At 54.1% G+C, this 22,508-nt stretch overlaps 1 protein-coding gene and 1 long non-coding RNA gene across 3 annotated transcripts in view; both read right to left on the reverse strand.

The window, feature by feature from the left end:
• The window catches only part of LOC310684888, a 239,051-nt gene that overhangs the window by 205,868 nt on the left and 10,675 nt on the right, over positions 1–22,508 (reverse strand). The window lies entirely within an intron of this gene.
• Positions 2,671–20,136, reverse strand: MAP3K10 (mitogen-activated protein kinase kinase kinase 10). Of its 2 annotated transcripts, none has more exons than XM_083454898.1 (11): positions 20,054–20,136; positions 18,497–19,442; positions 16,532–16,712; positions 15,848–15,996; positions 13,728–13,903; positions 10,317–10,557; positions 8,921–9,043; positions 7,227–7,365; positions 5,484–5,596; positions 4,733–5,278; positions 2,671–3,409 (listed from the first exon to the last, which is right to left on the reverse strand). In XM_083454898.1, the coding sequence occupies exons 2-11, from the start codon at positions 19,251–19,253 to the stop codon at positions 3,048–3,050; spliced, it is 2,787 nt and encodes a 928-aa protein (XP_083311024.1). In that variant the 5' UTR covers positions 19,254–19,442; positions 20,054–20,136; the 3' UTR covers positions 2,671–3,047. The 2 variants fall into 2 exon arrangements, with proteins under 2 accessions (XP_083311024.1, XP_083311023.1); XM_083454897.1 differs by having other exon boundaries at positions 18,497–19,590; positions 20,054–20,111.

Genomic DNA, 22,508 nt, shown 5'->3' on the forward strand with positions numbered 1-22,508 from the left:
GATTAGCTGCTAAAAGGCTATTAGCGGTTTAGCGGCTTAGAAAAAGGGGGTGGGGAGTGAAAAAAAATCTCAAGACTCGCAAGACATTTTCATCTTGTGAAGCAAGCCCATAGGAAATTCGTCCTGCGAAGCACATTGAAAAACGGAAAACCCTTTCGTCTAGCGGGTTTTCCATCTTGCGAGGCATTCGTCTTGCGGGGCACCACTGTACTGAGGTGATGTGTGTATGTCATGCATGAGAAAGAACTGGAGGAGACCTGGGCCTTGCACTACGGGAGAGTTTAACGCCGCCGTCCATCTCTGTGAGGATTTTCCTGCAGCCACGGTGCCTGCTCACCTCTGCCTCCATCCCCAGAATTGCTGCTGCAGCCGCCTGCCTTTGGTACCCGCTGTTGCTATGGTGACTGGGATCGCTAAGGAAGAAGGGCGAGAGAGATGCTCAGTCCATGCGCCGCCGAGACTGCTGTTTGGGATGAAGGAATGGGGTGGGGGTGGGTGGCTGGAGCCCTGGGAACAGAACCCAGGGGTCCTGGCTCTCCTTGAGGTTAGCACCTGTTAGCCAATCGAAGGTGGGTGGGCAGCAGAGACATCCGTCTCGCCCTGCAGCACCAAGCTTAATTTCCAAAAGGAGATGTCTCAAGTTGTACAGCTCCTCTGGTTGAAAGAATGGCCGTAAATACACAGTGGTACCTCGGGTTACATACGCTTCAGGTTACAGACTCTTCTAACCCAGAAATAGTGCTTCAGGTTAAGTACTTTGCTTCAGGATGAGAACAGAAATCGTGCTCCAGTGGCGCGGCAGCAGCAGGAGGCCCCATTAGCTAAAGTGGTGCTTCAGGTTAAGAACAGTTCCAGGTTAAGAACAGACTTCCGGAATGAATTAAGTACTTAACCTGAGGTACCACTGTAACAGCAAATAAAGATTTTAGGAAAAGAGCCCTGTTGGTGGATCAGGCCCAACGACCCCTCGAGTCCAGCACCCTCTTCTCACAGTGGGAAGTCTGGAAGCAGAAGCCGAGTGCGAGAACTGCTCCACAGGGAGTTCCACAGTTTAACTATGCACTCTATAAAAAAGTGCTTCTTTTTATCCGTCCCAAATCTTCCAAAATTCAATGGATCCCAAGTTCAATGTGAGGAAAACCTTTCTCCATCCGCTGTCACCTTGCCATTTTACAGCATTCTACCCTTTCTCTTCTCATTCACCTTTTTCTCTAAATGAAAAACCAAAGTTTCATCTTACGGCATTCCTTGTGCTGCCTCTCGAAAACAGGCCCTTTCTTGCCCTCGAACCCGGGCCCAATGGCATTTAGAAACAGGGGGGTGGGGGAGCCACGGAGGTATCTGAGGCGGAAGTGACTGGGGGGGGGGGACATGCTGTTTTTTCACAACAGCAAAGAAATCCTTCCCTTGTGGCTTTAAAACAGCGTCCTACGTTGTGTCAAGGGCAGGGAGCGGAGGAGAAGATCTTCAGCATCGCTAGAGTCCCTGGTGGGTGTGTTTGTATAACCCCTACCAGCTCTAACAAAGTACGGGGCAGTGTGGTTGAGTGGTTGGAGGCCTAGGAAAACTCAAATTCCCATCTCTGTGCAGCTCGCTGGATGCCTAACCTATTTAACAGGGTTGCCAGGAGGTTAAAGTGTGTGTGTGTGTGTGTGTGTGTGTGTGTGTAGGGGAGAAAGCCATGTATGTTTGCCACCCTGAGCTCCTGTTTCAATGACCAAGATGACCAAAGGTCTGGAGACCCAGCCTTATCAGGAGCAGCTGAAGGAGTTGGGTCCATTTAGCCTGGAGAAGAGGAGATATTATCGCCATCTTTAAATATCTCAAGGGCTGTCCCGTGCAAGCTTCTCTTCTCCTGCTCTGGAGGGTAGGACTCGACAGTGGCGTAGCGTGGGTTGTCAGCACCCGGGGCAAGGCAAGTAATTTGCGCCCCCCCCCCCCCGCTGCACTGTCCCTCCCCCAGATAGTTCCTCTCTCTCTCTCCGCACCGCACCGCACGCCTGGCACCCTCCCCTCCACAGTGGGCGGCGACCCGGCGGCTCGGATCGGATTTGCACAGCCAGCACTGCAGTGAGAGAGAGTGAGTGAGCCAGGTAGGGGCAGAGAGCTGCGAGTGCGAGCGCCCCCCCCCCCTAGATGTTGCACCCGGTGCGGCCGGCCCCCCCTGCACCCCCCACACTACGCCACTGGGACTCGAACCCATGGCTTACAAGAGAGGAGATTCCGACTGAACATCAGGAACAGCGGAAATGACTCCCTTGGAAGAAGGCGGCAGACTCTCCTTCATTGGAGGTTTCTAAGGAGACGTGGGACGGCTGCCCTCCAAGGATTCTTTCATTGTGATTCCTTCATTGCAGGGGGTTGGACTAGATGGCCTTTGGGGACCCCTTCAAACTCCAGAATTCTATGATACTCTGAGGAAAGGCAGGAGGGAGATGTAAGGAACACAAACCAACCAACCAACCAACCAGGACCATAGCTGTCAACTTTCCCCTTTTCTTGCGAGGAATCCTATTCGGAAAAAGGGAATTTCCCTTTTAAAAAAGGGAAATGTTGACAGCTATGACCGGGACACTGGGAACGGGTCCGCACCCTTAAGGTCCCTCTCCTAAAGGATGCAGGATCCGGGCGGAATTCTGCCGAGCGGCAAAGAAAAGGCAGGCAGACATCTTCTCTGACACACACCCTTTTTTATATAAAAAAAAGCAATGTAATGAGTGGAATCACAAGAGGTGCGTGGATCCGATGCGACTCCAGAGAGGCTGAAGATCAACCTGGCTCTCTCACGTTCTCTCTCTCTCACGCACACAGACACACACCCGTGGGGCAGAACGTCAGCCCAGCGCCCCCAACTGGCTGGGCTGTTGCATTGTTTAGAAAACAGCTGTCCTTTTGGCTCATCACTTAAGTGCCTGGGAATGCCCAGAATCAATAAATACAGTGCCCCGCATGGTCCACCCGTCTCCGGGACCCAGAGAGACGCAGCTTCCCCCCCCCGGAGCTTCCGGCCGGTGTGGGGTGGGCCCAGTCCATAGAGGGAGGCTGCCTCAGTGGGAGATGTCTCCCTCCAGCCCGCCGCAGCAGGGGGCCCGACCCCCACATAGGGGGACGGTGCTGTCCCGGGTCTGCCCCTCCATGTCCATGTCGAGAAGGGTCTGCCGGGCCCCCTTGGCGGGCTCACCCGGCGAGGAAGAGGAGGGGCCCCCCTGCGTCCGAACAAAGGAGACCAGCTTCCAGGGGTCGATGCGGTGGCGCCCTGGTGCCGGGCGAGGCCGGGGGGCAAAGGCCAGGGTCCGGGGGCGCTCCACCGGCGACAGGGAGGCGTTGGGGTGCTCTGTGGCCTTGCGGTGGGCTGGGACGAGCGAGGGGGGGTCCGGCAGGCGAGGGAAGGGCGGCGCTTCTTGCGAGCCTGGGGAGGGGAAAGGAGAATCAGCATGGCAGGCAGGCGAGGGAGTTGTGTGTGTCCTGCTTTCTGGGGGACCCTGCCACCCGCCCCCCCCCCAAGAAATATACAAAATGTTTGGGAAACTTTTGCTGCAGGTATTTATCTTTTCCCACCCTAAGTGGCTAACCTTTTTTTATATATATAAATATTTTTTATTAATTTTCCAACATGCATTTATAATATCCAATCTAAATTTATCACATATTTTCTCTTTTGGACTTCCTTCAGCCTCTCTAACAATCACCCATTATTCAGTTTTTTAATTACACATTTCCTAATTTTTATATTGCAATTTATATACCTTCACCCTCTTATTTTTCTTCAACACAATATTCCCCAAACATTCACAGAGCTTCTTGAAATCCTACTAGCGTTGTTTGCTTGTCACATATACATTTCAAATAATCTGAAAATTTCCCCCAATCTTCGATGAACTTTTGATCTTTTGATCTCGTAGATATCTGATCTAAGTAGATATCTGATCTAAGTGGCTAACCTTTGACCATACTGCACCTTCCCTGATATTTTTAAACACGAGGTCAGGTGTTTTTGAATTCCCTCCCAAGTCTGTATTTCTATGATTCTATGATAGCTTAATAATAATAATAATAATAATAATAATAATAATTTTTATTATTTATATCCCACCCTCCCCAGCTAAAGCTGGGCTCAGAGCTGCTAAGAACAATAAAAGTAACACAGCATTCTAAAATCAATTCATTTTAAAATCAATTCAAAATCAAATTAATGGCAATCATTGGGCTAGAGTTCTGTGAGGATTACCAAAGGAGGGGGTCAGGCTGTGCCTTGACCAAAGGCCTGGTGGAACAGCTCTGTCTTGCCGGCCCTGTGGAAAGATGTCAAGTCCCGCAGGGCCCTAGTCTTTTGTGACAGAGCGTTCCACCAGATTGGAGCTGCAGCCGAGAAAGCCCTAACCTCCCTGTGGTTCGGGACCTCCGAGGTGTTTTTGTTTAAAGACTGTAAGGTCCTCCGTGGGACATACCAGGAGAGGCAGTCCCGGTCCTGGGCCGTACAGGTCTCCCCAAAAAAACAAAATACTAATTTTGCAGAAGGAGGCGAAACAGGCTCTCCCCACCGGCAGCCTAGCCATGTCTGGGGCTCAGGACCATTTCCAGAGCCCCTTCCACCTCGGGTCTTCTCCTGGCCCGCACCCATTCACTCCCCCAGGAAGACTGACTGGTGCTCAGCACATCTCTTGGCGTTTCCAGGGCCCAGGAGAGAAGCCCCCCTCCCCATTCCAATCAAGCCGTCCGCCCCAGCACTCACCCCGGCAGTCGGGCCCCGGTGGCCCCTGACGGATGGCCCCGTCCGAGGGCGTCCGGCGGTGCCCGCGGCTGACGGCCCTGGTGGCGCTGACGTGGGTGGGGGTAAGTGACTGGCGGGGGTCCTTCTTGAAGCTCTCCACCGTGACGTCCACTAGAGGGTTGTGGCGGGGGGCCCTGGGCGGTGGGCTCTCGGGGGCCCCGCAGGCAGGGGCCTCATCGCTGTCCGAGGGCAGCAGGGACTTGGTGGAGTTGCAGTCGGAGAGCGAGGAGAGGGACAGGAGCGTGGTGGAGCTGGGGGGTCCCGACAGGCCACCCCCGGACGCCCCGTCCCCCGCCAGCTCAGCCAGGTCACCCCCCAGAGCGATGGAGGCCAAGATGGAGGCGCAGCCCAGTAGGACCAGTTCACTGCGGCGGTGGCAGGGGGGCGCCCGCCTCTTGGGACCCTCCGGCGGCAGGCTGGTGGGGCCTTCGGCCCCGGGGGGCGGCGAGAGGGGCAGGTAGGGGGAGCAGGGGCTGCTGCTGCCCCCTTCCTGCTCTGCGTATTCCTCTGTAGAGGGAGAAAGGCAGGTCAGGTTAGAGGAGGGGGAAGACATCAAGGCCCCTTCCCCAATTTTGCCCTCCTGCTGCTTCCCACCCGACTGGCCCCCACAAAGGAAGATGCTCAAGGGCTTGTCCCCTCCAGCGAAAGGTGGCCGGCCCCAGGGCAGCCCCCAACCCCTCTGCTTCTTCCCTGAAGTGGAGGACCTACTTACCCATCTCTGTGAGGCTGGCGAAACCCACCACCAGAGGGGCGTGCTTGGGGGACTTGCCCAGGTTGGGGGCACTGGACGACCACTGCTTGCTTCCCTCCGTCAGGGACTTCAACCTGTGAATCAGCAGATGGTGATGATGATGGAGAAGAAGGGTCAACTCCCTGCCTTCTGCCCCACCCTTCAGCCGCTTCAGGTGGGTAGCTGCCTGGTTGGCCCCCCACCCCACTTCCAATACCAGAAGTCTCCTCCTTCGCAGGAAACAAATGAAATGCCGTGAAAATCCCTGAAACGAGAAGTACCGTATTTTTCGCTCCATAAGACACACTTTTTTCCTCCTAAAAAGTAAGGGGAAATGTCTGTACGTCTTATGGAGCAAATGCGTTGTCCCTGGAGCCGAATTGCCAAGGGGCAAAAAGCAAATCATGCTTTATTTTTTAGAAAGAGGGAAGGGGGCGTTGAAACAAATCCGCTGAGCAGCTGATCAGCAAGGGATCGGGAGGGAGATAAGGGACTCTAGAGATAAAGGAGGCTGCCTCGGAGGGAGGAGGTAAAAGCACATGGATTCTCAGGATTTTTGCATTGGGTCACTCCAAATTCAGCATCAGATCACATAGCATGTCCATGGCTATAGCCTGCACCAAAAAAATCACGCATCCATTGTTTCATGGCGCCACAATGGTGCAAAAACGTGGTTACAAAGCATGGATCCACATGGATTCTCAGGATTTTTGCATTGGGCTACCCCAAACTCACCGTCAAATCCTATGTCTGTGGCCACAGCATGAACCACAAAAATCATACATCCACTGTTTCGTTCAGAATATTTTTTTTCTTGTTTTCCTCCTCTAAAAACTAGGTGCGTCTTATGGTCAGGTGCGTCTTATGGAGCGGAAAATACGGCAATCAGATATAGAGTGAAACTAAATAACAAAAATCAAAAAGTCAAGGGGAAAAATTAACCTAGAATTAAACAAAGACTTAACGAGATGCCAGCTACAAAACCCCTTTCACTGAACTAATCCATTTCCTCAGAAGGAAATAAAGAAATTATAAACCTTAAATGATTTTAACCAAACTAAAGAGCAGGGCTGAAACGCTTCACAGCGTTTATAAAAAAGGCATGAGAACCTCAATGACAAGTTTTTAAGGTTTATAATTTCTTTATTTCCTTCTGAGGAAACGGATTAGTTCAGTGAAATGAGTTTTGTAGCCGGCATCTCGTTAAGTCTTTGTTTCATTCTAGGTTAATTTTCCCCCTTGACTTTTTGATTTTTGTTATTTAGCTTAACTTTATATCCGATTACTTCTCGTTTCAGGGACTTTCACAACATTTCATTAGTTTTGTGTAATTTTTTGGTTACGTCCTGTCTTTTCCCCACTCTACCTCCTTCGCGAACCTGTGGGATTCTTTAGCTGCGATTCCTGCCTTGCGGGGGGTTGGGCTAGATCAGTGTTCCCCAACCTTGGGCCTCCAGCTGTTTTTGGACTACAATTCCCATCATCCTTGACCACTGGTCTTGCTAGTGAGGGATGATGGGAGTTGTAGTCCAAAAACAGCTGGAGGCCCAAGGTTGGGGAACACTGGGCTAGATGACCGCAGGGGGTCCCTTCCAACACTACCACCCTGCGCTTTCCTCCTCCCTCGCAAGGCCCTCTTTCACTCATCCTATGAGGGGGCTGGAACCCCCTCCCCCCTTAACCCTTCCCTTCCCACAGCCATGCCCCCCCCCCCGCTTTGCTTACCTCTCCTCCCCTCCCAGCCTCTCCTTATGGAGGGTGGAGCTGGGCCCCCACGTCCTGCCTTTCTTCTGGCTCCCCACCAGCTCCTCCTTCTTCACCAAGCTGCTGCGTCCCCACGTCCGGGTCCCGTCCAGGGGGGTCACTGCAACACCAGAGAGGAGGGGGGGAGAGAGCAGGAAGGGGAGGAGATCAGGCGCTCCTTCCTCTGGTTTCAACAGCTCCCCCCCCCCGTCCTTGTCCCAGGTTAGAGGCGGCCAATTTTACAGACTGGCCCTTCGTACCTCACCATTGCTCTTACGAGGGAAACCCTATCAGGTCTGGCCTGTCTGGGCAGCCTGTAGGAAACTGGGATAAAACTACCCGGTGGATCTTGAACGCTTGAATTTGGGCTTTTTGTTGGGGCCAAAAGCACAGTGAGTCCTGTGGTTGTTATGATGGCGCTAGTTATCTCTTGCTTGGACTACTGCCATGCACTCTACGTGGGGCTACCTTTGAAGGTGACCCGGAAACTACAACTAATCCAGAATGCGGCAGCTAGACGTGACTGGGAGCAGCCGCCGAGACCACATAACACCGGTCCTGAAAGACCTATATTGGCTCCCAGGACGTTTCCGAGCACAATTCAAAGTGTTGGTGCTGACCTTTAAAGCCCTAAACGGCCTCGGTCCAGTATACTTGAAGGAGCGTCTCCACCCCCATTGTTCTGCCCGGACACTGAGGTCCAGCGCCGAGGGCCTTCTGGCGGTTCCCTCACTGCGAGAAGCAAAGCTACAGGAAACCAGGCAGAGGGCCTTCTTGGTAGTGGCACCTGTCCTGTGGAACGCCCTCCCACCAGATGTCAAAGAGATAAACAACTACCTGGCATTCAGAAGACATCTGAAGGCAGCCCTGTTTAGGGATGCTTTTAATGTTTAATAGGTTATTGTATTTTGGTGTTTTGTTGGAAGCCGCCTGGAGTGGCTGGGGGGACCCAGCCAGATGGGTGGGGTATTAATAATAAATTATTATTATTATTATTAAACGTTAGGGTGACATTTTCCACGATTTTATGGTGTGAGTAGCCCTTGACAGGGTTGGGTGCAGTTCATAAAAATAGATATCTGCAGCCACAAGGCCACAAAACATATTTTAAAAATTGAAAAAAAATGAAACTGAGCCACCGAATTCCCCTTTTGCCCGGTGGGATCTTGGGTGCTCAGAATATTCAGGAAGGGGGAGCAGTAGAAGCCTCAGCCTGCGAGCCAAGAAATGCATCCCTTGCAAGACTGGCGGGGGGGGGGCACACATGCGTCGCTGGGCCTCCGGAAAACACCAGCCTCCAACCAACCAACCTTGGGGGGGTGATGGCCATCCAAGACGCTTAGCCAGGAAAAGAGGGGACCAGGAGGAGATATGATGGGCATCTTCAAATATCTTAAGGGCTGTCCCATGGAAGGTGGGGCACGTTTGCTCTGGAGGGTAGGACTCGAACCCATGGCTTCAGGTTACAAAGAAAGGAGATTCCGACTAAACACCAGGAAGAACTTTCTGACAGTAAGAGGTGGCGGACTCTCTTTCTTGGCAGTTTCTAAGCAGAGGCTGGGAGGGGGGTGTCCACCTGTCATGGATGGTCTAATTGGGATTCCTGCATTGCAGGGGGTTGGACTAGATGGCCCTTGAGGGCCCCTTCTGACTCTACAATTTTGTATTTCACTCACAGCGGATGGCCCGCAGCCGTGGGATGCTGATGGGGCTTGCGGGGGGGCTGGCGCCGTTGGCCCCCAGGCCTTTCCGCCGGTCGAGTGTGGGAGAGGCCTGCACCGTGATCTTGTGCTCAAAGCCTAGATGGGGAGGAAGGAGACAGAGGAGGCGTCAGTCCCTGGCCTGCCCCTCCACCCACCCTCGAGGCCGGATCATGGCCCTCCTGCTTCTCACCAGGTGTTCTTAATTCTACAAACCTGCGGATCTAGGAGAGCAAGGGATGAGATGGGCAAGGATTAAGAGAGCTTTGGAGACTCCCCAGACTGCCTTTTGCCAGCCAGAGCTCTCTTTGGGGCTGAATTTATCAGTTGCCGTTTACAGTAGTCCCAAGGCGATTTTACAAACATGCTGTTAAAAACAGCTAAGGCAACTGGACGGAAAAGACAGGTTTAAAAATAATACAAAAGGAACATCTAAGGCGGAGGCTCTTTCACCCAGTTGCAAAAGCTTGTCAAAAGAAAAACGACTTTAGTTGTTTCCTGGAAGTGCAGGTAGTACATTATAAAGGTAAAGGGACCCTTGACCATTAGGTCCAGTCGTGGCCGTCTCTGGGGTTGCGGCGCTCATCTCGCTTTATTGGCCGAGGGAGCCGGCGTACAGCTTCCGGGTCATGTGGCCAGCAGGACTAAGCCGCTTCTGGTGAACCAGAGCAGTGCACGGAAACGCCGTTTACCTTCCCGCCAGAGCGGCACCTATTTATCTACTTGCACTTTGATGTGCACTCGAATTGCTAGGTTGGCAGGAGCTGGGACTGAGCAACGGGAGCTCACCCCGCCATGGGGATTCGAACCTCCGACCTTCTGATCGGCAAGCCCTTGGTTCTGTGGTTTAACCCACAGCGCCACCTGCGTCCCTAAGGCGATTTTACAAATGCGCTATTAAAAACAGCTAAAAACGGCTTTGGCAACTGGACGGAAAAGACAGGTTTAAAAATAATACAAAAGGAACATCTAAGGCAGAGATTCTTTCACCTAGTTGGAAAAGCTTGTCAAAAGAAAAACGACTTTAATTTTTTCCTGTAAATACATTATAAGATGAAATAAATAAACACTTTACCAAAACAAACCAAACCACCACCCACTTTCACTTGGAAAGTGAAAATAGCAATAGACACAATGCAAATTAGAACTCGATTCAGCTTCTTAAAACACCTGGCCGGGCTTGTCTAAACAAAAATGATTTCAGCAGCCGAAATGAGTCCAGAGAAGGAGCCTGCCTAAATCTCAATCGGCAGGGAGTTCCACAGTTGTGGTGCTGCAAGCGACCCTTTTGGACTGGCGGCCCGCCCTCCGCCCTCCAGGCTCTTTGGCCGGCCAAGCCAGCGCTCTGCTCCCGGCTGCTGCCGGCCCGTACCTGAAGGGAGGCTGATGCGGTTCCCGTCTCTCAGCTTGAGGCGGGAGCACCGGAAGTGACCCTTCCGCTTCTTGACGCGGGGCTTCTCCTGGCCCATCTGCATCATGATGAGGTTCAGCTCCCGCTCCACGATGTCGATCTCCCGCTCAGCCAGCTCCTGCTCCCGCCGGCGCAGCTCGGCTTCCTGAGTCTTCTGCTCCTCAGCCGCCCGAAGCAGCTCCTCCTCCCGGCTACGCAGCTCCTGGGGCAAAGGAGACAGCGGGCAATGGGATCCCAAGGCCACCCGACGGACCAGCCGCCCACCCGCCACGGCTCAGCCCCAGGACCTGCTCCCGAGGGCAAGGCAGGCTGAACCAAGAGGAGTCCCTCTGAGCATGTGCAAAGTAAGCACACGTCTGCCAGCATTGAGTGGCAGCCTAAGACTTCCCTAGCTTTGAACAGATAGAAAGGACTGACAGAATCCGAGACCAGGGAGAAGAGACGGTGGAAGAAGATTGGGGGGGGGGGGGAATAAAAATCTATTTAGAGAAATATTGTAAAATTAATGAATGTTGGGAAATGTTGGAATGAAATTACACGGCTTTAGTAGAAATATTATAAGGAGTTAAGTATAAATAAACTTTAAGGTTTTGATGATAAGATAAGGTAAAAATAAATTAAGATAACTAAAAGATAGAAAGCAGTGAAAGACGGAAAGGATTTGCTGATATAAGTAACAACTGGAATACAAAAATGGGAGGTGTGAGGAGGTCGAGGAAATAAGTTAATGAAAGATAAGGATTTTGATATATTGTGGGTTTTTTTGATGTATTTTTTTGTGTTTTGATGTATTGTGGGGGTTTTTTGCTTTTTTTCTATGCAAATTTTTATTCTTTTTTTTCTCTTCGCTTTTCTCTTTTTTTTCCTTTTTGTGTAACTTTTAAACTTCTAATAAACATTAAAAAAAAAAAAAAGACTTCCCTAGCTTTTTTCTGGCCCATGTAGGACCAGTCTGGATAGTTGGCCTTGGTGAAGACTTGACGTTTTAATCCCCAAAAAAGTTTTTGATTTGAGTTTCCATTGAAATGAGGCTGTATTTTAATTTTAATGTTTTAATGTTGTATTTTAATCTTGTTTTTAAGTTGTGTTTCAATCAATTTGTTTTTATATCGAGTGTTAGCCGCCCTGAGCCCGGTCTTGGCTGGGGAGGGCGGGGTATAAATAAAATTTATTATTATTATTATTAAGAACATAAGCAGAGCAGGCTGGGTCAGCTGCCAAAGGGTCCAGGCATCTGGTCCAGCCTCCTGTTCTCACAATGGTCAAATGCCCCAAAGAACCCAAGAATCTAGATAGACTGTCTCAGGACCTGGAGGCTCCATAAGAACAGCCTGACTGCTGGATCAGCCCAATGACCTAATAATAATAATAATAATTTTATTTATACCCCGTCCAACTGGCTGGGTTTCCCCAGCCACTCTGGGTGGCTTCCAGCAAAATATAAAAATACAATAATTCATCAAATATTAAAGGCTTCCCTAAACAGGGCTGCCTTCAGATGTCTTCTAAAAGTCTGGTAGTTGTTGTTCTCTTTGACATCTGGAGGGAGGGCGTTCCACAGTGTGGGCGCCACTACCGAGAAGGCCCTCTGCCTGGTTCCCTGTAACTTGGCTTCTCGCAGGGAGGGAACCGTCAGAAGGCCCTCAGCGCTGGACCTCAGTGTCCGGGCTGAACGATGGAGGTGGAGATGCTCCTTCAGGTATACTGTGTCTTTGAGGCCATTTAGGGCTTTCAAGGTCAGCACCAACACTTTGAATTTTGCCCAGAAACATACTGGGAACCAATGTAGGTCTTTCAAGACCGGTGTTATGTGGTCCCGGTGGCCACATTCTGGATTAGTTGTAGTTTCCGGGTCCCCTTCAAAGGTAGCCCCATGTAGAGCCCATTGCAGTAGTCCAAGCAGGCGATAACCAGAATATGAACCACTCTGGCAAGACAGTCCACGGGCAGGTAGGGTCTCAGCCGGCATACCAGATGGAGCTGGTGGACAGCTGCCCTGGACACAGAATTGACCTGCACCTCTGTGGACAGCTATGAGTCCAAAATGACTCCAAGGCTGTGCACCTGGTCCTTCAGGGGCACAGTTACCCCATTCAGGACCAGGGAGTCCTCCACACCCAACCACCCCATGCCTCCCCAAAATCTATTCCAGCATCCTGTTTCCCCAGTGGCCAAATGCCTCTAAGAAGCTAGGAATTAGGATAGACTGCCTGTGGATCTGGAGGTTCCATGGAAAACAAGAAGAGGCTGTTGAATCAGGCCAGCATCCTGTTCTCACAGTGGCCAACCAGCTGCCCTAAAACCCACAAGCAGGATCTAAGCACAAGAGTCCACTCCCTTCTTGCGGTTTCCAAATTCTGAGGGCTTGTCCCCACTTAACTGCTGTCTCACTCTTCCCAGGCATTTTAAAGCTCCTTGTCTGAGCAGCCTTTCCCTCGCTCTTTAAAACAGAAGCACTCCAAACGGCAACTGGGGTTTTCTGCCTACTGACGTTGGCTCCGATTCAGCAGTAAAGAGCGGGGCTGGATCTACACCGACCTGTTTAACGCTATAAGAACGGTATTAGATCTGCTGTTCCAAGGCGTCACAGGGCATACTTGGAAAGGAAAGCACTTTTTAAACCTTGGTTCCTTTTATCAAAACTCTGTCTACCTACTGCCGGTTGCTCTGCAGCACCACATTTTAATAACGCCTTAAAGTAGGACAACAGGTGTCCATTTACCTTATCAAAACCCTTCCTTAGCGTTAAAAACCACAAGTGTAGATCTGCCCTGGATTTCCGCAGAGAAAGCTCTGGGGCAGAAAAGGAATAATTAAAAGGAACAAAGCAACAAAGGTCCGTATAGTTAAAGCTATGGTTTTCCCAGTAGCGATGTATGGCAGTGAGAGCTGGACCATAAAGAAAGCTGATCGCCGAAGAATGGATGCTTTTGAATTCTGGTGCTGGAGGAGACTCTTGAGAGTCCCATGGACTGCAAGAAGACCCAACCTCTCCATTCTTAAGGAAATTAGCCCTGAGTGCTTACGGGAAGGACAGATCCCAAAGCTGAGGCTCCAAGACTTTGGCCACCTCATGAGAAGAGAAGACTCCCTGGAAAAGACCCTGATGTTGGGAAAGATGGAGGGCACAAGGAGAAGGGGACGACAGAGGACGAGATGGTTGGACAGTGTTCTCGAAGCTACCAGCATGAGTTTGCCGAAACTGCGGGAGGCAGTGGAAGACAGGAGGGCCTCGCGTGCTCTGGTCCAGGGCGTCACGAAGAGGTGGACATGACTAAACAACAACAAAAGGAACTTGGAGCTCTAAAGCAGAGAGGAAAGGCAAGTGGGACTGAGCCCCAAGAGATACAGAGCCAGGAGAAGCCGACTCACTTTCTCCTTGGCGCGCAGGTCGTAGAACATGTCAGCAATCTCCACCTTCCAGTCCTGTTGCAGGGAGTGGAAGGACTCCAGGGGCATCTGGAACATGGCCGACTGCTCGATGGCCACCAGCTGCTGCAGGATGGAGCCGAAGTCCGGCCGGGCATGGGGGTCCGGGCTCCAGCACTCTGTGGGGTGGAGAGAGAAGGCCAGAGGAGAAGGCCAAACAAACCCAGCATTAAGAAGAGCCTGGTGGATCCGGCCAGGGGCCCAACCAGCCCAGCTTCCTCTTCCCGCAGAGGCCAAATGTCCCAAGGAATCTGGATAGACTGCCTCCGAGGCTGGGGGTTCCACAAGAAAAGAAGAGGAGCCTGCATCATCCGGACGACGGCTCGCTCAGCATCCTGTTCTTGCAGTGACCAGGCAGGTAACTCTTGGGGGAAACCAGCAAGAAGGTTCAAGGGCAGGAGCAACACTCTCCCTTCCTGCGGTTTCAGGAACTGGGATTCAGAAGCACTTCCTGCCTCTGACGGTGGAGACAGGGCATAGTCTTCTCCTCCATGAATCTGTTCTACTGGGGTTTTAATATTTTGTTGGGAGGCGCCCAGAGTGACTGGGACAACCCAGTCAGATAATAATAATAATAATAATAATAATAATAATAATAATAATTTATTATTTATATCCTGTCCATCTGACTTGAGTTTCCCCAGCCACTCTGGGCGGCTTCCAATCAAGTGTTAAAAACAATACAGCATTAAATATTAAAAACTTCCCAAAACAGGGCTGCCTTCAGATATCTTTTAAAAATAAGATAGCTGCTTATTTCCTTGATATCTGATGGGAGGGCGTTCCACAGGGCAGGCGCCACCACCGAGAAGGCCCTCTGTCTGGTTCCCTGTAACCTCACTTCTCGCAATGAGGGAACCACCAGGAGGCCCTCGGCACTGGATCTCAGTGTCCAGGCAGAACGATGAGGGTGGAGACGCTTCTTCAGGTATACAGGACCGAGGCTGTTTAGGGCTTTAAAGGTCAGCACCAACACTTTGAATTGTGCTCGGAAACATACTGGGAGCCAATGCAGATCTCTCAGGACCGGTGTTATGTGGTCCCGGCGGCCGCTCCCAGTCACCAGTCTAGCTGCCGCATTCTGGATTAATTGCAGTTTCCGGGTCACCTTCAAAGGTAGCCCCACGTAGAGCGCATTGCAGTAGTCCAAGCTGGAGATAACCAGAGCATGCACCACTCTGGCAAGACAGTCTGTGGGCAGGGAGGGTCTCAGCCTGCGTACCAGATAGAGCTGATAGACAGCTGCCCTGGACACAGAATTAACCTGCGCCTCCATGGACAGCTGTGAGTCCAACATGGGTGGCATATACTGTAATAAATCATCATCATAGTCTATTAAAGCTAACTGAGCTGGTGGCCCACACGGCCTCCTGGGGTCTTCCACCGTTCATTTTCATTGGATGCCCTCCACCCCAAATTTTATGCCAACTAAGCCCCTCAATCTCTTGCCACAGTGCAGGGCAAGCCATGGCAGGCTCAGGCTCAGCACTGAGACCTGGGCTGCATGCCCTGAAATCAGGAAGAGAGTGCTTCTGAGCATGTGCAGCTTGCTTCTCCCTTTGGACCGGGTTCCCCCAGGCGGCCTCACAAAGCACCTCTCCCCCGAGCCTGGGGGGAGATTGAGGAAGCTCTCGGCTGGGCCCCCTGGCGAGGGAGAGCTCCCCAGGGGACACAAGTGGGGCTGGGGGTGCCATCTCGTCCTTTGCCCAGCAAAATGTTTAGATATTTGGGGAATCTTTGGGGTGAGGGCCTGGCAGAGGAAGCAAGGGGAAAAGAGTGTCCTACAAGGGGGTGGGGGGAGAGGCGCTTTTATTTGATAATAAAATAAGGGGTCTTGACCTCTTTCTGAGACTTGGGTTGCAACTGGTGGGGGGCATAAGGCTGAAGGCGCCCCACCTCAATCCCCACTTGTGTCCCTCCACTCTTCCCCAGCCCTATAGCTGTGGGAGAGACCACATACCTGTGCCAGAAGACCCCTGCCCCCCTGGCCTGCCCCCCGCACCCTTGAAGCACTGAGCAAGCATGCCCTCGGACCCCCAGCAGCAGCAGCAGCCCCCACTCACCCTCCAGCAGGCGGGCGAAGGGCTCAGGACAGGTGGAGGGGATGGGCAGGGTCAGCTTGTTCATGGCCACCCCGTAGGCCACCGCCAGGGCATCAATCTCCCGGTACGGGACCTCGCCAGTCAGCAGCTCCCACAGCAGCACCCCAAAGCTGGGAAGGGGAGACGGGAAGAGAGAGGCAAGGAGTGAGTCCGTGGGGGGAGGCCACAGACCCACAAGCAGCCGCAGAGGGAAGGCGCTCCATCTCCCTGCCCCGGAACCGTTATAAAAACAAGCATGGTGTCTGCGATTCCGGGGGTTGGACTACATGGCCTTTGGGTGTCCCTTCCAACTCTGGATCAAAAAGGGCCCACCCTCACAAGCGGCTAATCTCTCTGTCTGACCCTCTAAGCGGTGGTGGTTGGGGGTTCTGTTTTTCCCAGGGGGTGCTCCTGTGTCTTTTATCAGCTGCGCAGCAGGCTGAAGTTCAACAGGTGAAGCTTCCTGCGTGACAAGGAGAGCCGGTCCGTTTGCATTTCTGTTTGGCTCTCGGTGATTGGAGAGAAGAAAGATGGCTGCCCTCTGGGCAAGGGAGCTAGGTCCTTCCTTCCTTCCTTCCTTCCTTCCTTCCTTCCTTCCTTCCTCCCTCCCTCCCTCCCTCCCTCCCTCCCTCCCTCCCCGTCCCCTCCACTGCGACCCTCAATTACCTCCACACGTCGCTGCTCTTGGAGAAGAGAGAGAGCTTGATGACTTCCGGGGCCATCCAGGCGTAAGTCCCTGCAGCGCTCATCTTGGTGGTTTTGTGCCACTCGCGTGCCAGGCCAAAGTCCGTGATCTTGAGGGTCCGGCCGCCCAAGTCATCGTTCTCGATGTGCTCCAGGATTAGGACTGAGGAAGGAACCAGGAAGAAGGAAATGGGGAGGTATCATCGAGCAGAGGGCACCGCTTGCTGGCTCTGTCATTTGGTTTGGCAGGTATTGTTTTGAGCATGCGGTGGGCTTCGTGGCTCCATTTCGATGGCTGCTGGCATTTGGGGAGGGGGAGGACGTTCTCCTCACCCCCTTCCTGAGCAGGCCTCACTTTCCCTGCCACCAATGCCGCCCAGGAGGACAGTGGCCAAGGATGGAGATGTCCTCACTGCAACTTCCCACCTTTGAACAATCCCCTTCCGCTGCTCTCCTTGGCCAATATCTGGCCATGGAGCCAGTGGAGCAGTTGTGGGGGCCGGTGGGAGGTCCAGCTCCAAGGTCTCCACAGGAGAAAGGTCTACCATCACACCCTCCCTATGCATCTCCAGTTCTGCTGGGACTGGGGACTCACAGAGGGTGGGGTGGCAATTGGCAGAGCCTCTTCCAGCCAGCAAAAGACCGGGACCCACATCCTGCAAGGGACATGACAGTATTCAGGGTTGGCACTGCAAGGTTCACCCCCAGTTCTCGGCCTCTTCCCCTGCCAGGTCACTCACTACCCATGGTCTTAGGGTTCAGCTGGAAGTTAGGGGTCTCCTTGGAAGAGCAGGACAGGCCTCCTCACCACCAGTGACCCAGAGGAACCGTCCAGCCCAGACACCCCCAACCAGTGGCGTAGCGTGGGGGGTGCAGGGGGGGCCGGCCGCACCGGGCGCAACATCTGGGGGGTAGGGTTAGGGGGCGCAAATCCACGGGTTAGGGGGCGCAAATCCACGGGTTAGGGGGTGCAAATTATTTGCCTTGCCCCGGGTGCTGACAACCCATGCTACGCCACTGCCCCCAACCCCAGTCACCAACCCAGCTATCCAGGTTACCAGACTGGCCGGCCAGTTTCGGGCCCCTTCTCGTTACCACCAGGAGCAGAGGAGATGGTGAGTTTAGCTGTGGCTCCTGCTTTGCAGGGGGCTGGATTACATGACTCTCGGGACCCTTCCCAAAATCTACACCGACTCAGGAAGCACATTCTCCTGCTCCAGAGAGGACGACCCGAACCAATGGATTCAAGATACAGAAAAGGAGATTCCAACTAAACATTAGGGAGAGCTACGAACTACCTCAAAAGTGGTGGGCTCTCCTTCCTTGTAGGTTTTTGAGCAGAGCTTGGATGGGACTCCATAGATGGGATTGCATTGCAGGGGGCGAAATTAGGTGATCCCGAGGCAAAAAGGTAAAGGTAAAGGGACCCCTGACCATTAGGTCCAGTTGTGGCCAACTCTGGGCTTGCGGCACTCCTCTCGCTTTATTGGCTGTGGGAGCTGGCGTACAGCTTCTGGGTCATGTGGCCAGCAGGACTAAGCCGCTTCTGGAGAACCAGAGCACCTTCCCGCTGGAATGGTACCTATTTATCTACTTGCACTTTGACGTGCTTTCGAACTGCTAGGTTGGCAGGAGCAGGGACCGAGCAACGGGAGCTCACCCCATTGTGGGGATTCGAACCGCGGACCTTCTGATCGGCAAGTCCTAGGCTCTGTGGTTTAACCACAGCACCACCCACGTCCCAGGTGATCCCAAGGAGACCCTCTCAACTCTACCAGTCCATGACTGTATCATTCAGGGTTACTGGTAAGCAAGTGAGGTTACACAAGAGGAGGAGGGAAGCCCCCTGCCGGGATCAGTGCCTGGCTGAGCATGCAGGACTAGGCAGAACCTCCCCCCCTGAGCCCCTTCACTGCTGAAGCAACATCTCCCAGCGACAGGGCTTACCGTTGATGGACTTGAGGTCCCGGTGGATGATGGGGACAACGGCCTCGTTGTGCAGGTAGTTCATGCCCCTGGCGATCTGGACGGCCCAGTTGACCAGCACGTGGGGGGGCACCTTCCGGCCCACCAGGGCGCGGTTGAGTGCCCCTCCCCGGGCATACTCCATCACCAGGCACAGGTTGGGGGGGCTGAGGCAGACAGCCCTCAGGGCGATGATGTTGGGGTGCCTCAGCATGGCGAAGAGCCGGGCTTCCTGGCGCACGTTCTCCGCCGTCACCGCCATGTCCTCCTCGGGGTCCTGGCGGATGGCCTTCACGGCCACCTCCTCCCCCCGCCAGAGCCCCTTGTAGACCTTCCCGAAGCCCCCCACGCCCACAATCTCCTCCAGCTCCAGCTCCTCAAAGGAGATCTCCAGCGGAGGCGGGCAGACCAGCGAGTCCTGCAGGCGGCTGTACTTGGCGTCACTGGCCACGTAGTTGCTGGGGAAGACCCCCACCTTCTCCTGGACTTTCCCGGCCCACCAGCCCTCGTCCCCGGAGACGGTGGAGTCTTTGGAGAGGACCTCCACCAGGTCCCCCCTGCGCAGGGTCAGCTCCTCCTCCGCTGAGGCCTCGTAGTCAAAGATGGCGGTCCAGAAGGGGCTGGGGGCAGGTGGGCACGCGGCCCAGAGACCCCCGCTGCCCGCCCCCTCCTTGCAGGCCTGCTCCATGCTGCTGGCGTCCACCGTGGGGGTCCTGCTCCCCTGGTCACGGCCTTGCATGGCTCAGGGGCCGGCTGCAGCTGAGGTCCGCTTGCCAAGTCTTCCAGCGTCCAGAGCTCTGGGCTCCGGGGATTCCATGCTCACCACCATCACCAGTCGTCCTGGCTGCTGGGCCTCCACCAGCGGTCTTCCCAGGAAGCCTCCTCAACTCTCAAGGAGCCAAATGTGCGCCGAGGGAGGGGGGAAGCGCTGCAGGGGGAAGAAAGGGCTCTTCTTTAGCATGAGGGAGAGGGGAGCCTGTGTCTTTAAGGCAAAACAATCATGCCAGGCTGGGTGCCCCCCTTCCCAGCGGCTCAGCTGAAGAGCCTCCTCCTCCTGGAGTGACAGCCGCCGTCCCCTGGCAGAGAAGAAAGAGGCTATTATCCTCCCCCACCCTCCGAAACGCCACCCTGTGATGACAGAGAGATGGAGGGAGAAATCGGGGCCATTTGCCCGCAAGGCCCCCATGCCATGCTCAGAGGGCTGGCGCGCATCCTGCGCTGGAATCCTCACCTGGAGGAGGTGGCAGACGCTCCCGCCCCCCCCCCTCAGCCCCCTTTGCTGCCGCAGGTGTGGCAGCTCGGCCCGCCCACTCCTTGCCAACCCACAAAGACCAGGGCCACCAGCTGGCACGTCAGAGATGAGCTTTGCGAAACCTTATGTAAGCCGCCTGCGGGGCGGGTGTGGCGGTTTGGGGCTGGGGGGCTGCCTTGCCTTGCTCCAGCCCCTCTGCAGGGTCGGCCGGCAGAGGGGTCAGGATCGGGCTTGCGCTCTGCCCTTGACCGCGGGTGGGTGGGTGGGTGCGTGGGGCACGGACTCACCTGGATGGCTCTCCTGCGCCTTGCGCCCCCCGGCGGCCGGGCTGCTTCCTGGGCGCCCCTGCTCCATGCACCTGCCCGGGCGGGCGGGCGGGGGCGCAGCCGGCAGCCCTGCGGATCCCTCCGGGCGTCGCTCAGCGCAGGGGCCGGCGGCCCCCTCCCCGCCTCGGCGGCGCCCCCATCGCCTGCGCGCCGCTGCAGATGGCCTGGCGGAGAAATGGGGGGGGGGGGTCCCTGCTTGGCTGCGCGCCCCGCCCCCGGCACAACCTTGCGATCACCTCGCCCCCTGCAGGCGCATCCTGCACCACGGAGCGGAGCGTGCGGGGTTCCCTGCCGATCTCTCTCCAGCAGCAGCCCCCCCCCCCTTGTCAACGCTGCTGCCCCTCCCCCCTCCTCTGGTCCCCCCTCCCCTTTTCCCGTGGACCGGGCTCTCTGGCTTATTCTAATGGTGTCCCTCCATCCCCTGTGCAGCCGCCGGAGCTGTCAGCTGGTGCCAGGCTGGTTCCCCCCCCCCCGGGCCCGGTGCATCACGGGACTCGTAGTCCTCCTCCTCCTCTTCGTCGCCCTGGAAACGCCGCTGCAGCCGAGTCGGCCGGCTGCGGGAGAGAGTGCCTCCGAGCACGTGCAGAGCGCGGCGCTCCGTTCCCCGCCCCGGCCAAGGCATTGGTTGGCGGGGGTCGCTTGGGAGGGTCCTGATGGGCCAGGGAATGGCGGTGGCGAGGAGAAGCTCCGCCCGCCTTGGGAACTGGGCTTGGAGCCTTTGCTGGGGCGGGGGGTGCAAGGTAAGGCTGCAATTTTAGGCGACGCCTCCCTCGTGCTTTCAGCCAATTTGTTCCACCAAACGAATTGATTTACGCTATTCGTTTCGAATGTTTGTCTACCTATTGCATGATTTGCATCCCACATTATTCTTCAAGGAGATCAAGGGGGCCAGTGCTGTTCCCTCCACCCCACTCCTCATTTAAACATCGCAACCCTGTAAGGTAGGCTAGTCTGAGAGGCAGGCACTGTCTCCAGGTCACCCCAGTGAACTTCAGGGAGGAGGGGGGATTCGAACCGACATCTCTCCCAAGTCCTAGTCCTGCACTCTAACTACACCACACTGGCTCCCAGATATGTGGATATTGGTCCCTTCAAATATCCAAAGCAGTTTACAATACAAAATGTATCATAAAACAGGTTTTTATGCTAAACAAATTTGCGTAAAAGATTTAAGCAGAACCAGCAAGAAAGTGAAGGGGCCTGGCTGGAAGGAGCAGCCTCCCTGCCTGTCCACCTGCCAGACATTTTGCCCCACTGCCTCCTTTTGGGGACATCAGCAGAAAGCTTTCAGGGTGCACAACACTTGCTTGCAGGGTCTTCTTTCGCCCCGGTGTAATAGTTGCCAGTGACCCCTGGCCTGAGCTCCTTAAACCTCCACAGGTACACTGGGAGCCCATCACCACCATCAAAGCTGCAGTGAGGATCACCTAAAAGGCCTTGGAAGCCACAGGATATAAATCTGCCATATATTTTGGAAAACTGTTAGTCCATTTGTCCGTTCTCCATGCGTCTGGGCACCTCTTGAGACACCATAACCAGTTTTTGCAGGGTGGTTCCTGAGATCCAAGAGCAGACTTTCATCTGTGTTGGCATACCGTTGGACACCACTCTAAATCAAGATGGTGGACTGAAAACTTGCAAAACTGCATCAAATTTTTTTGAATCCTTGAGCAACACAGCGCATGGCTCTGCTCAGGTAAACAACAAACTCTCACAGAGTTTTCTCTGCTGGTGGATGAGTGTGAGTACATTCAGTTTGGGATTAAGCCCCGTTGGGATCCAGGTCTTCACGTCAGATCTGGCCGTGTGCTGGGTGTGGAGAGTTTGTCCATGGGAGCTTCTGTTCTGCTTCCGTCGGAGCGTTTTATCCAGAGGCAGCCTGTAGATTAAACAGCTTTTTATTCAAAGTCTACAGTAGCTCTGGTGGCAAAGGCTGGCTGGATCTGGTTTTACTTGGTAACCTATCCCTGTCCGTGATGGCAAGGCTCGTTTTCCTAACGTCTCCCCTTTCAAACAAATGACTTCCAGCCACGGTTTGCAGTCAAGAAAAACTAGGACTAGGTTACACCACGAAGCAGAGGAGTCAAGAACTGGTAGTTCTCAGGGAATACTGCTCACCTGAATGCTGCCCATGGATCCTGCAGAGTGAAGTCATCTACAGGAGCCAGTGTGGTCTAGTGGTTAAGAGCGGTAGACTCATAATCTGGTGAACCGGGTTCGCTTCCCCGCTCCTCCACATGCAGCTGCTGGGTGACCTTGGGCTAGTCACACTTCTCTGAAGTCTCTCAGCCCCACTCACCTCACAGAGTGTTTGTTGTGGGGGAGGAAGGGAAAGGAGATTGTTAGCCGCTTTGAGACTCCTTCCGGTAGTGATAAAGCGGGATATCAAATCCAAATTCTTCTTCTTCTGGAATAC

The sequence above is a fragment of the Podarcis tiliguerta genome (assembly GCF_965153285.1).
Source record: "Podarcis tiliguerta genome assembly, chromosome: 8".
Classification (NCBI taxonomy): Eukaryota; Metazoa; Chordata; class Lepidosauria; order Squamata; family Lacertidae; genus Podarcis; species Podarcis tiliguerta.